Source organism: Rattus rattus, chromosome 6 (assembly GCF_011064425.1).
Source record: "Rattus rattus isolate New Zealand chromosome 6, Rrattus_CSIRO_v1, whole genome shotgun sequence".
NCBI lineage: Eukaryota > Metazoa > Chordata > Mammalia > Rodentia > Muridae > Rattus > Rattus rattus.
In genome coordinates this window covers 54,011,668-54,024,677 of record NC_046159.1, presented here as the reverse complement: position 1 = coordinate 54,024,677, position 13,010 = coordinate 54,011,668, and the positions used below count along the sequence as shown (strand labels likewise).

Here is a 13,010-nt window from a genome sequence, read left to right as displayed (position 1 = left end):
TGCTGAGCTGAGCTGAGATAGAGACTCAACCTTGACCATGTATGTAGTAAAGAAGTAAATACAGAGAAGGGCCTTCACCTATCTCACTGTGACAAGTCCACTTAAAAGTAACTGCAATCTCTAGTCCTAAGGGATAAGAATCAAGTGGGTATGATTTTTTGACCCTGTGACATGATGTTGTCATCTACAAAGCTCATGCTCAGGAACTGTGCAATTTAGCCACACACACACACACACACACACACACAAACACAAACATACACACACACACACAGACACACACACACACACACACACAAAAACACACACACACACACACACACACACAAACACACACACACAAACACACACACACAATACACACACACACACACACACACACACACACACACACACACACACACACATACACACACACACACACACACACACACACATACACACACACACACACACACACACACACACACACACACACACACACACATACACACACATACACACACATACACACATACATACACACACATGACACATACGTACACACACACATACACACACACACACAATACACACACACACACACACACACAAACACACACATACACACACCTCAAAAGCTTTGGGTAAGCTTTATGTTTTGGTCAAAGTACCCTTACATTCATGTGGCCAGTAGACTACAGATTGGACACACTTGCCAAATTCTGTGAAAAGTACCACAGAATAATAGCAAAAGAATAAAACAAAGCAAAAGAGTATAAACTTGAAAAGCAAAGATTGCCTATGCTCTTTAAAACAAGAAATAATCACTTTCCCATACTTTTGTGCCTCTGCATATACTGTTATATTATGTTACAATTATATTATTATAAAATCATGTTAATTATAAATATACAGTTATTGGTAAACTACTGTTAATATGGCCCACCGTCCTGTGCCCTAGGATACAGCACAAAAAACCATAAGCACAGATCATCTTGGTCATTTTTAAAAGCTGGGACTTTACGTGCATCTAATTCATAATCTGCATCTGCTCTGTACTTCCTAGTGTTAAATCTGCACCCTCATTTGTAATGGCTCCACGGGAATCCTTGCATTAGCACAGTACCATATTCATCTGTCTTTCTTGGGGGGGTACTTGTTTCTAGTTCTTTCCTACAATAAGCAGCACTGAAACAGTTCAGAATCGCTTGAACACAACTGTCCAATTGTTTTTTCTTTTCTTTTCTTTTCTTTTGGAGCTGGGGACCAAACCCAGGGCCTTGCGCTTCCTAGGCAAGTGCTCTACCACTGAGCTAAATCCCCAACCCCAACTGTCCAATTGCTTAAGTGTGGCATTGATGAGCCAAGGAGCAACATAATGCTCAAGGTCCTAATGGCGGTGGGGGAAGCTGGTCTTGGTGCAGTGCATACTAAAGGAGAAACTATAGTAACACTTACCAGCGAGTCTGATCAGCTCATTGATCAGACTAATTTTCCTGTGAAAGGTTCCGGGTCAAACAAAAGCAGAACTTGGGGATGGGGAGTTGGCAAAATGTTATGTTGCAAGCATGAGGGCATGAGTTCTGTTCCTGCATCTATGATAAAAAGCCCACTCGTGTGCCATTCTGTAATTCCAGCACTGGGAGGATAGATGGAGATGCAGGATTCTGGAGGCTCCTTGTCAGCCTGTCTAGCCAAGTTGACAAGCTCCAGGTTTACTGAGAGTTTCCATTTTGAAGAAGGAGAGCAGTGGAGGACAGCACCTGACGTCAACTTCAGCCATCTCATGCACTTGCACACAATTGCACACACCCCAAACCTACACATAAACAGACGAAGAGAGAGACAAAGGCAGAGAAACAGGGCTTGTGTTTTTACCTGGAAGCAAACAGTGGAAATGAGAATGGTCCTTCTGAGGGCTGCCCCAACCTGCCGCTGGGGGTCCCTCAGGCGAAGAACAGGTAGACAGAGAGATCAGTAAACCTGTCTCTGCTCTCTCAAAGGGATGACAACCGGAAGTTGACACCCTCCTCGCCATTGTGAATCTCAATGGATTTGCAAACAGAATGAAAAGACAAAACATATAGATATATCCAAGGAATCAAAATATACAACCAATGGCCTCAAAACAAAGCCATGTCAGAAAGGGTAGACACTAGGCCAAGAGCTTTCCATCAACAAAATACTACACCGGCTGAAGAGGAAATAAGAGACAGGAAGGCACTCAGTCTTACCAATGGTGGTCACAACAGCTTTGGGCAAGCTGCATATTCCATTAACAATGTGCTTATGGAAAAACTGCAGGTGATTACATCTGGGTTTAGTGTTTCTATTTTCCCTTCCCTGACCACAATGTTATCTTCCCTATTTTCATGAACTTTCCTCTTTTTTTCTTTCTCATCTTCCATCCTATGAATACATACTATCTGCAAAACCCTTTCCTGGGACCTTCATTATTTCATGCTCAGTCTGAACATGCCTTGGAGAATTCACGATGTTTTTCTTTGGTATCCTATGATATGATTCAGGTCATATAAAACAGGTGGCTTCTAGTTTTCTCATCAGGAGGTAGAAGAGTTGCTCAACAAGTACTTGATGGCTCAATGAATAAATGCATACAAAGCTACACCTTCCCTTGTAAGTCCCCGGTTCCCAGCGCATTAGGCTCCTTCACACATTTCTAATATACCATCTCAGACTCTGTTCTGAGAACGAGACCTACATCAAGAATCAGAAACGAGTGAGGCTGACATCGCATCTGTGTGCATCAGTACAAGGGGCGGAGTAGCCTTCCCTGCTGAGAATCCCATTATCTGGCAACTAAAAGGTGACACCCAGCTCTGTCTAGGGCTTCCAGAGGCCACTCCCAGACTTGGGCAAGAGAAAGTTCCATCAGTTATTGACAGTGCAGGGTGACTGCTCCTTAAAATAAGCACCGAAGTCCACAGCCCAGCTCTGATTTCCCCTCCCATCTATAACTAGAGTATTGAACTAGACTTTACTACTCAAGATACCCGTTCAAATACTCTATTGCTCTATCAGCAAAGATCAGAAGGAATTGATATAAGAAAATGAAGTCCTGGTGGTACAAACTACACGAGTCAGAGAGAGACATATGCCTTCCATTCGGCTTTAGCAGTGAGGCTTGAATGTACCTGAGTATCCCAATCACCTGGACCGTAATTAAAAGTGCCAACCTGACCCCATCCCACTTGCCTGAGAGACGCAGACTAGTCGGTTTCTTTGTTTTAAGGGAGTCTGCATCCGTATTCTCCAGAGGGGAAGTGACCAATCCCTGCTAAGGACTAGAAGGAGACAGACATTACTAGGCATATCCTTTCCTCTCTACCAAGAGCTATTGCTTCCCACCAGCATGCTATGTTCACTCCCTAGGCTAAGGCTACCTGTTATCCAAGACCTACCTGTCAGTGCTGCTAAGGGTGTTGGTGAATTGTACCACATTCTGAAGTTTTTTAAAGACTCTTCTGAGAATACTGCATCTGAACTCAAAGAGATACAGAAGCAACTGGAACAGAAAAGCCTAAGGGGCGAAGTCCAACAGCAACCTTTGGTAGAGGCAATCAAAACTGCCAGGCTCCCTAGGGGTGTTGATACACATCCTTAATCTCAGTACTCTGCAGGTAGAGAGATAGGTGAACCTCTGTGAGTTCAAGGTCAGCCTGATCCACATAAGTGAATTCCAAGTTAGCCTGGGCTGTGCAGGAGCCCCTGTCTTAAAGAATCCAAAATTGTCAGGCTTCTGATTCATTCCATAGGGTGAAGGAAGTGTTCAGGAGATCACCGGTCACTGGCAAATTAATGTCAGAAAGTAAACAAACATTTGGTCTTGGTGATTTGGAAGGCTGCATCCTCTGACCCCAATAATGCAACAACTAGAGGCTAAGTGACAGATGAGCTATTTTCCATCGATCATCTTCAATTTCCTGCATTTAAGTTTGTTTGTTTCTTTCTTTCTTTTTCTTTCTGTCTTTTCAAACAAGATCTGAAAATGTGTCCTCTAGCCCAGAAAAATCAAAAGTCTATTAACTTGTGTCATGTAATTCATTAAAGCAAAAGCAAGCAAACAGAAACCTTGAAAATTTTCTTGAATGATATGGTCAAGACTTTCTCCTGCTTCGCTTTCCTACATGCATTTCTGCAGAGTGAAGATGAGTGGAAGAGAAGGCAAACCTTGCAGGGCTTTACTTTGGGCTGTCAATGAGGTCTTGGGCAGGCTGCTTCACCCACATGAGCATCAGTTTCCTTACCAGATAGGAGGCAGAAGAGAGTGTGTTCTGCCTTGCTGGGTCTGTAGTAGAGATGGAGGGGAAGAGTGTAGAGCCTGTGCTTTGTACAGTGACTATCCAAAAAAAAAAAAAAGGCAAGGATTTCCTAGCTACCCTTTTATTTTATTAGATATATTTCTTTACTTACATTTCAAATGTTATTCCCTTTCCCGGTTTCCTGTCCATAAGTCCCCATTTCCTCCCCTCCCCCTCCCCCTCCCCCATACGGGTATTCCCTCTATATATCCCCCTTATTAACCCCCATATTCCCCTTCCACTTGTTGGTGCCCCAACAAGGCTATTCTCTGCTACCTATGCAGTTGGAGCCCTGGGTCAGTCCATGTATAGTCTTTCAGTAGTGGTTTAGTCCCTGGAAGCTCTGGTTGGTTGGAATTGTTTTTATGGGGTTGTAAGGTCCTTCAGCTCTTTAAATCCTTCATCTAATTCCCCCAAGGGGATCCTGTTCTCAGTTCGGTGGTTTGCTGCTAGCATTGACCTCTGTGTTGGACATCCTAGCTACCTTTTAAAAGCTATTCTGCAGTCATGTTAGGGAAAAGAACCTTAGAGCATGGAAAAGCACATTAGCACCTGGATCACGTGTTCAGGGCATCAAACACAAGTATCATATCCATTTCTTTTTAACACATTAATTAGACAGAAAAGGGGAAATCATGTATTTCCTTCTATCCTATGCATAAAATATGTTTATAATATATAAACACATAAAATACGTTACTAACACAGATTAAACATGTATAAACATGTTTACAACACATATAAACACATATAACACATGTTTAAAATATGTGCTCGCTAATACAGATTTGAGAAATTAAAATAAGCCTGGCTTACCATGGTCTACAAAATAAAAGTTGACGAATCTTAACTATTAACCTAGCCAATGGCTCGCAGGCTTGTCTCAACTCAAGCGTCTGAGAGCATTGTTTCTCAGTACATCAAACCAACATCAACATTTGGCTTTTCTTTTTGTTTCTTTTGTTGTTAGACAACATTTCAATACATAGACCAGGCAGTTCTGGAGGTCACAAAGTAGCCCTGGCTAGCCTTGAACTCATGATCCTCCAGATGTGTGCCATATGGCTTCTTCAGTCCTTTAGAGAGATTGAGTAACGTGACTTCAGTCATATCCCGCCTTCCTCTCAGGTAAGACCACCGCAGTGGATGCAATGAGTCTGGAGATCGATAATTCTACCATTGCCACTGACTACTCTCAGACTATAAGCAGCTGTCTTCATCTTTTAGGATTCACTTTAGAAATATCACCTGTAATGGAGATGAGGACAGGAGACAGCTTCACTCTGAGCAACTCTGCTACATATAGAAGCTGAGGCTGGCAACTCCTTGGGCAAGCATTTAAAGCCACTCCAAGGTAGTCTCGGTCTTGTATGGAGATACCAGAAAACTTTGAATAGATGGTCACTTTGTTGACGCAGTTTTGATGAAGACAGAAAGAAAGAAATGGTTCCACAAGCAAGAAGTCAATGGGCTTTTAAAAACATTGTAAGAAACACCTTAATACTTGAGAACACGGTAAGGATGCTACTCAGTGGTAAGCTACAAGCGAGTGAAAGCAGCCAGGCTTAGGAGTCAGTAGGAAATGCTGCAACCCTACAGACTGAAGCTCACAGACAAGTACCTGCTTCCTCAGGAGCTCAGGAAAATACACCCCTAATGATGGACCCACACATCAGCCCAGAATGGAGTGAAGTTTAGCCCTAGAGTTGTAGTATAAGGATGGGACTGAAACCTACTAAGAAGCTCGCAGATCCATTCTTGGATTTCCTGTGGTTACAGGGCATTAGTCAAACTGAGAAATACATAGCAGGTGTTGTGAGTTCCATTACAAGATAAAAAAACAAACAAATGGAAAACCTATGCCAGCATGCATAAGTTACAAACGTGGCATGAAACTAAAAGTGGAACCAAATGAACAGAAGAGATGAAGAAAACCAAACCATTGCTCACTGAGTCACAGGTTCAGACTCCAGCCCTGTTCTAAGTATCAGTAACTTCAACAGAAGTGGAGGCTTTGCCCACGGACAGACTGGAGTCATTGCTTTCTGAGCTCGAATCCTGACTGGAATTTCTTAGCTGTGCTACCTTGAGCAAGCCAGTAAACCTCTCTGTTGTTTCCATCTATACAAGGGGCTATACGTACCTTACTGGGGGAATGACTAAGCCATATTATACGGGGTAGTGGTCCTGCAAACAGCGAGAAAGCTGCAGCATGGCAATGAACCCATGTCAACACTCACTGTATCTATATTTAAGCAAGACGCAAATACCTGAGGTGTCACAGGCATGCTTTCCTGTGGAGGGTTCCCTCTGAGGGTTGCTGCGCCTATAAATGACGTGGGGTTTGTTCTGTTCCTCCTCATCCTCTTGCTCATCCACGGACAGCAGTGGTTCAATAAAATAATCTCCATCGTGAGACCGGAACGTGCCCATCTGTGAAGAAAGAAGAGAGGTTGATTTAACACAACTCAGACAACAGAAGGGACAAAAACAACCCAAAGAGTGAAGTAATTCCAGGGAGGAGCAGAGCAGTTTGTTGGCTCCTCCCTGGGGGGAAGGGGAGGGCTGCTGAAACTCTTCCGAGGTAGCCTGGGGCAGTCTTGGCTCATCTCCACCTTCTGCCTTAGTGGGAGCTAGTTCTCAACTTCATCTCACCTGCTTTTCATAGCTAGCTTTTCCTCGGTGCTCAAGTCCCAAATCTCTTAATGCAAACAGGCAGCTAAAAGAGATCCTGTGGAGTGTTCAGGCTGCCTGGAAAGTCACAGACACCAGTGTATAGCTGAGGAACAAGCCGAAACCCTTCCCTTCACATTCACCAGGTACACGTAGGCCACCATGCCCTAAAGGTAGTGAGGCCTGTAACATGGGCTCTTCCTGTTCCCTTAAGGCAGAGCAATATCCTGAAAACCAGTGTCGTCACAGGCTGCTACTTGCACGCCCAGGACCACACCTATCCTCATCAATCAGCTTCCTTACTGGTCAGTTGGAGGTGAAGTTCCTAAAGGGCAGTTGTGAAGGTTAAATGGGATACCAGTCATTCGATTAGCCAAGTTCGAGAACCTTCTCAGGCACTGAACTGACCAGTGGGTTCTGTTGTAGCTCACTGGTCTTGGGCCAATTTGCTCTTACCAAGCACTATGAAGGAACACCTTGCAAAAGGCCATTCTCCTGGTCCCCTCTCCGCATCTGTACAAAGTTTGCAAATGATTCACAAGGCCTCAAGCTCGAACCATTTAATGTTATATGAGCATTCAAAGTGCCAGGTCTCAGAGGAGACACAAAACTGTTCTCTCTTCACAGAACACAGAAAATAAGCAGAAGCCTTCTCTCATTTCTGATGCACAAGAGAAACCATTACCCCTGAATACAAGTGTGGGTACCTACACCAGCGTCCTCCAGAGCTGATTAGAGAGCCAGATCACTGACCCGTGCCTCCTCTCTGCTGAACTGCACCAAAATCTCTGGGGTCAACTCAAGAATCAGAATTTCAGTGTGCTTTCCTCCCAGGTGTCTTATTCGAGAAAATGCATTCGAAATCCCAAAGCAAGGAAGATCAAAGCAGCCCAGGAGAAAAACTTTTTTTCTGATGAGATTCTGAGTGACGCACTGTATTTCCAGATTCAGAATTTCTAGGTGCGATGTCTAGAACCTGACATTTTAACACAGCTCCCCTCATGACTCAAGAACATAGACTCAGGCAGAGGTCAGTTTTAGTAGAGTCTGTGACAGATTGACGGGTCACCAGAGAAGCTGCAGGTTAGTACATCCATGCTCACCTCTGTTGGCAGTCAGTCTGCAACTCTGGTATCTCACAAACACAGGACTTGCAAGGCCTAGGGAGAGAGTAAACGGAGCCCCAGAGGCACAGACAGGAAGTGATTTGCTTTTCAGTGGTACAGAGCAGGCTGGTGTTAGTGCCGATTCTTGGACCCAGAGATTCTTGGACCCAGAATCCTGATTTTTAGTTCAGTGTATGAAAAATCAGATCCAGTCATTCTCTTGAGTAATATAATTCCAACCCGGTCACCTATCATCATGAGGCTGGGAGAGGGTGGTAGTTCTCAAGGCCCAGATATTCTTACAAACAAAATAGGTAGCTTGAGGACTGGGCCATTGTATCCAAGAGCCTTCAGCAAAAGCTCAATAAATGCTGACAACATGGAGACGAAATCAGTTTTGTTGTTAGTTCAGAAATAATCAATGGGGCCTAACTTGTCTTATGCTGGCCAAGGTGACCATTCCTTTAAATACATGCATTACATACATATAGACACCATGTATCATCTAAACTGTAGTATGGAGAGAGAGAGAGAGAGAGAGAGAGAGAGAGAGAGAGAGAGAGAGAGAGAGAGAGATATTCCGGTGCCAACGCCTGGGACAGAAGAGAACACACACCCTGAGAAGACAGTGTCTATGATTTTGGAACAAATATTACATGGAGGACTGTGGAGTATTGTGGAGAGAATTTAGAGAAAGTATAAAGCCAAATACTTGAAATACAGAATTTCAGAAGAGAAAACGAAGGTGAAATCGGACCCCAGGCTATGTAATATCAGGATCTTATTGTCAGCTGCCGAGTTTGATATCACTCACTAGGATATAAGGAGACGTGGTGTAGGCTATGTGATCAAGGGTGGCTGGCGGGGAGATTTCGAAGCCCACTGATTGACCTGTTACTGGTGTGTGGCAGGGGTTGAGAAAGAAAAAAGAAGCTGGGAGAGAAGCAGGGAGGTGGAGGTCTTTCTCAGACAGTGGTCCTAAAAAGAAAGGAAGAAACAAAACAAAACTGTGGTACAGACATTCTCTCGGCAGAGAAGAGCAATGTGCGAGATGGGATTCCAAGAAACTGCCAAGGGGAGCAGTGGGGTATGATGGTATGGATGTGCGGTACACCGTGTGGGATCACTCTGATGAGGGCAGATCATCTACAGGCCTCTCTGGATGAAGTGAGGAACACCATTATACAGGGACTGAGGGCAGCAGAAATGATGAAGAGGGGTCTTGGGAGGAAATAAAAATTCCAGGAGACAAAGGAGGCAGGAAGCTCTGAGCTAGATTAGTGGCTAACGACATAAAAATCTAGCTCGCTTATTTTTAAAATATATGCAGGACCCCCCCCCCCCGACATGCTGCAAGTTACATGTCATGATAATGGGGATAGTATACCCCAGAGAGTCTTTACAGGAGCCCGGGTTCTCAGTTCTTAAGGAGACCACGTGCACTGTGTTACCATGTCAAACCACCAATGGAAATTAAGGACCTACGCAGAAAAATATTTATACAACTGCTGGGGCCACTCAGATTCCACCGGTGTGTAGGCGGGGAAAGAGGAGGAGTAAAGACTGTTTACCAACGAAGTACACAAGCAGTCCTGTCGAAGATCCAGGAATTGGGGGGTCCCTAGTTTTAAATCGTGAGGTGTACTGATTCTCTGGGATCGGCCCCAAGACTTCAGCCTAGGCCTACCTAGGCAATAACCTCTCAAAGACTGGAGCCATTCTAGTGTCTAAGCCCAGGTTTGAGGCCCGTGATGACTCAACGCCGCATCGCCTCCCCTTGCTAAACTGCGGTCTCCGCCTACCCTCAATCAATCTCAAGGAAGTACTTTGGGCGTCAGGATTCCCAGCACTTAGCTGGTGGGTGAAGGGGTTCACCCCCTTCCCCATATCCCACCTTCCCTCCTCCCAGTCTTCCGGAGTGCGGAACTCCTGCCGGGATCCAAGAGCAGGCTCTTGGTAGTCGAAGAAGGATATAACCTCCAGACCCGGAATTTAAGACGCAAGAACCAGCCAGCAAATGTGGCAGCCGAGAGCATGCGAGTGAGTACCCAAGCCCCATTTAGAAAGACGAGAGGGAGGGTGTGTGTGTCAAGGGGAGAGAGTAAATGCGCCAGGGGCACAGACTTTTAATAACCAATTGTGCGTAATGCGCGGTGCAGTGAGCTGGGAGAGACAGCCGCGGGAAAGTTTCTGCGTCATACGCGCGTGGTAGAAACGCACGTCGCTTGGGAAAGCGAAGGGCTACCCTAGTTGGGTCCAGAATTGTACAAGACTCTCAACTGTCAGAGGGATTGGGGACTGATGCCTTGTTAATCCCAATGGAGGGTAACAGAGGGGTCAGGAAAAAGAGGGTGGAGATACCAACTTGGATCTCGCACTAAACGCCTACTAGACAGCGCCCGGCGGTATCCGTCGCACCCAACTTTCCTAGAGAAACGTGCGCTATACATTTTCATTCCTACATTTTGAAACAGCCACAGGTTCTAGAATAGGGCTCTTCTTAAGGTTATCTCTCCAGGCTCTCTCCCACTACTCTAACGCCTCCAGCCACCACGCCAGCAGGGTGCAGAGTCGGACTGCAGTGCACCACCCCTCCCCCCCACCTTCCAACCCTAAACACCGCCTTAGAGACAGGCTCCGCCCTCACTCCCGGCTCTCAGAGTATTTGGCCCACCCTTCCTTTCCCGGGACAGGATCGGCTTCCCTGTCAATCTGGTTCAGTTTCAAAATTCCTTGACGTGATAAAAAGCTCCGAGAGGAAAGAACGCGGGGACACTAGGTTGTGTAGCCCCGTCCACAACCAGAGATATCCCAGAGCGCCAGTAAGGGTGTCCAGGGATTGTCAGTTTACATCCCTGACTCTGGACGCGCCAATGAGGAGTTGAGTCCGCCCTGCACTCAGCTGCAGGGCTCCAGAGCAGCCAAGTTTGCTACAAGAAACCACAACCCCAGCAACTTTCTCCGAGTTTGTAAACCTACATGCAAGCTACGCTGCAGAGCTGGGCTGCGTACAGCAAACCCAATTCATCCAATCTAAGACAGCTCCAAACGATACACGACCTTCTCGGGACAGATGTGTACACCCTTCTTGAGTGGAAGAGCACGCACTACACCGGTAGACCCCCCAGTTCCGAGACCTAAGCCAATGTTGATATTTAACGCCAGAGCATAGACTCGGTAGGTTCAGACTAGGGTGCAATTAAGTCTTAAAGAAGCAGACGAGGAGGCGGGGAGGAGGGAAGGGGCACGCGCCCACTTACCATTCCGGAGCACAGGCTGATGACCGCAGTGTGCTCAGACTTGGTATTGACATGGCCTTTGTAGAAACAGTGCCTAAGTTCCATTTCCTCCTCGGAATACAGTTTGGTCTGGTTCACCCCTGGCTCTCCAAGGAGGGTGACAGTGAACAGTGGAGCGATAAATCCGGTATGGGCAGTGAGATTAAATAGAAACTGCTGGCCGAAGGCTTTGAGGCGGTAATGCTCCTGGGAAGAGGTAGAGGAAGACGAGGAGGAGGAGGCGAAGGCAGGCCAGGGGTCAGAGGCAGAGTTAATGCTTCGTCGCCTTCTTTTGAAGTGCACGTTCGTGGGAAAGGGTTCCCCGAGGGGGTTCACTCGGATGGGAGACGCGATCTCATATTCGCTCAGACTCTCTAATAATTTCACTGCAGGGAGAAACAGAGGCAAATGAGCTAATCATTCATTTCCCCCGAAAGTTTTAATTTAAAAAGAAGATGGGGGGCTTTGTCCTAATTTATTTTGCAGCCACTTTAAGTCAATTCTTTCACGCTCCACCACTGGATAAATATTTGTTGAGCGCCTACTGTAATAGTAACAGCCGAGAACTAGGTGAGGGGCTGAGATTAGAGCATTAGAAGGCAGATGATGAACAAATATTAAAAACAAAATAATTACATATTCTGATAAATATCCTGAATACAGTGAAATGTGCGCTCTCTGGCGATCCAAGTTATTAAATAGAGTTGATTTGGGACAGGGGGTAAGATGGTAAAAAGTCAGGTAAAAAGAACTGGGGGGGTGACCCTAAAATTCTTGCAGTGCTTCCCTCCCTAATAGTTGACTAAGGATGACCCAGAGAAGGGAGAGGTTCCAAAACGGGAGGTAATTCTTTCTAGGAAAAGGAGAGAGGCCTCTACTGCGGGGTGCCCGCCCCAGAGCGTGTTCAAGGAGGTGGAGATGGAGTGTGTGGGGGCGTGAGGGGGGGCTTGAGGGTCCAGAGCCATGTTACCTTGCCTCGGGTGCAGCCTGTCCTTGCGCACGGCCGCCGCGGAGTCGGGGCTCCTCATTTCAACCAGGTCCGGCACCAGGAGCGTTAGCAGTGTGGCCCAGGATACTAACTGCATGGTGCTCCTCACCCCTCCCCCCGCTTCTCCCACCCCCTCCCTCCTGCCGGCTTTGGTGGCTGGCGGCGACGCGAGGCAGCGGCCGTGGAGAGCGCGCGGAACCCCGGCGCCCTGCCGCCAACTTTTTGACTTTAGGAGTCGCTGAGGTCCTGCAGAGAGGGTCCTGTCTGCGCTCCGCTGAGCAACGCTGCCGCCTGCCGTGAGCTGAGGCGCTCGGGCCGCAGGAGGAGGAGAAGGAGGCGGAGGACTAGGGCTCGGCGGCTCCGCCGCATAATGTCCAGCCTGCGGGCAGGAGAAGGCGCGGAACGTGCGCTCCGAGGCGCGCCGGGCGCCCTTTGCTGGCTGAGTTAGCCGAGCCGCTTCTTGAATGGGGGGCCAGGGGGCGGGGGCCCCCGCGGGCGCTCAAATACCCTAGGTGCACGCCTCCAGGAGGAGGAGAGAGGAGGAGAAAGCGGAGCAGGCGTCCCGCCTCCTTGCAGATCCTGTCCCCTCCTCGGCCGGCCGCGGGTGCCAGGACTCACCGCTTTAGGCCCCTCCAGCTGCCGGAGGCGGAGGCCAGAGACG

General features: G+C 47.0%; 1 protein-coding gene across 1 annotated transcript in view; it reads right to left on the bottom strand.

The window, feature by feature from the left end:
- Positions 1 to 12,446, bottom strand: part of Adamts9 (ADAM metallopeptidase with thrombospondin type 1 motif 9) — a 171,693-nt gene extending 159,247 nt beyond the window's left edge. Inside the window, exons 1-3 of the mRNA XM_032906059.1 lie at positions 12,332 to 12,446; positions 11,344 to 11,747; positions 6,575 to 6,737 (exon numbers count right to left, since the gene is read on the bottom strand). Coding sequence (XP_032761950.1) covers positions 6,575 to 6,737; positions 11,344 to 11,747; positions 12,332 to 12,446 — 682 coding nt within the window. The remainder of the gene's footprint in view (positions 1 to 6,574; positions 6,738 to 11,343; positions 11,748 to 12,331) is intronic.
- Positions 12,447 to 13,010: the final 564 nt, after the last annotated feature.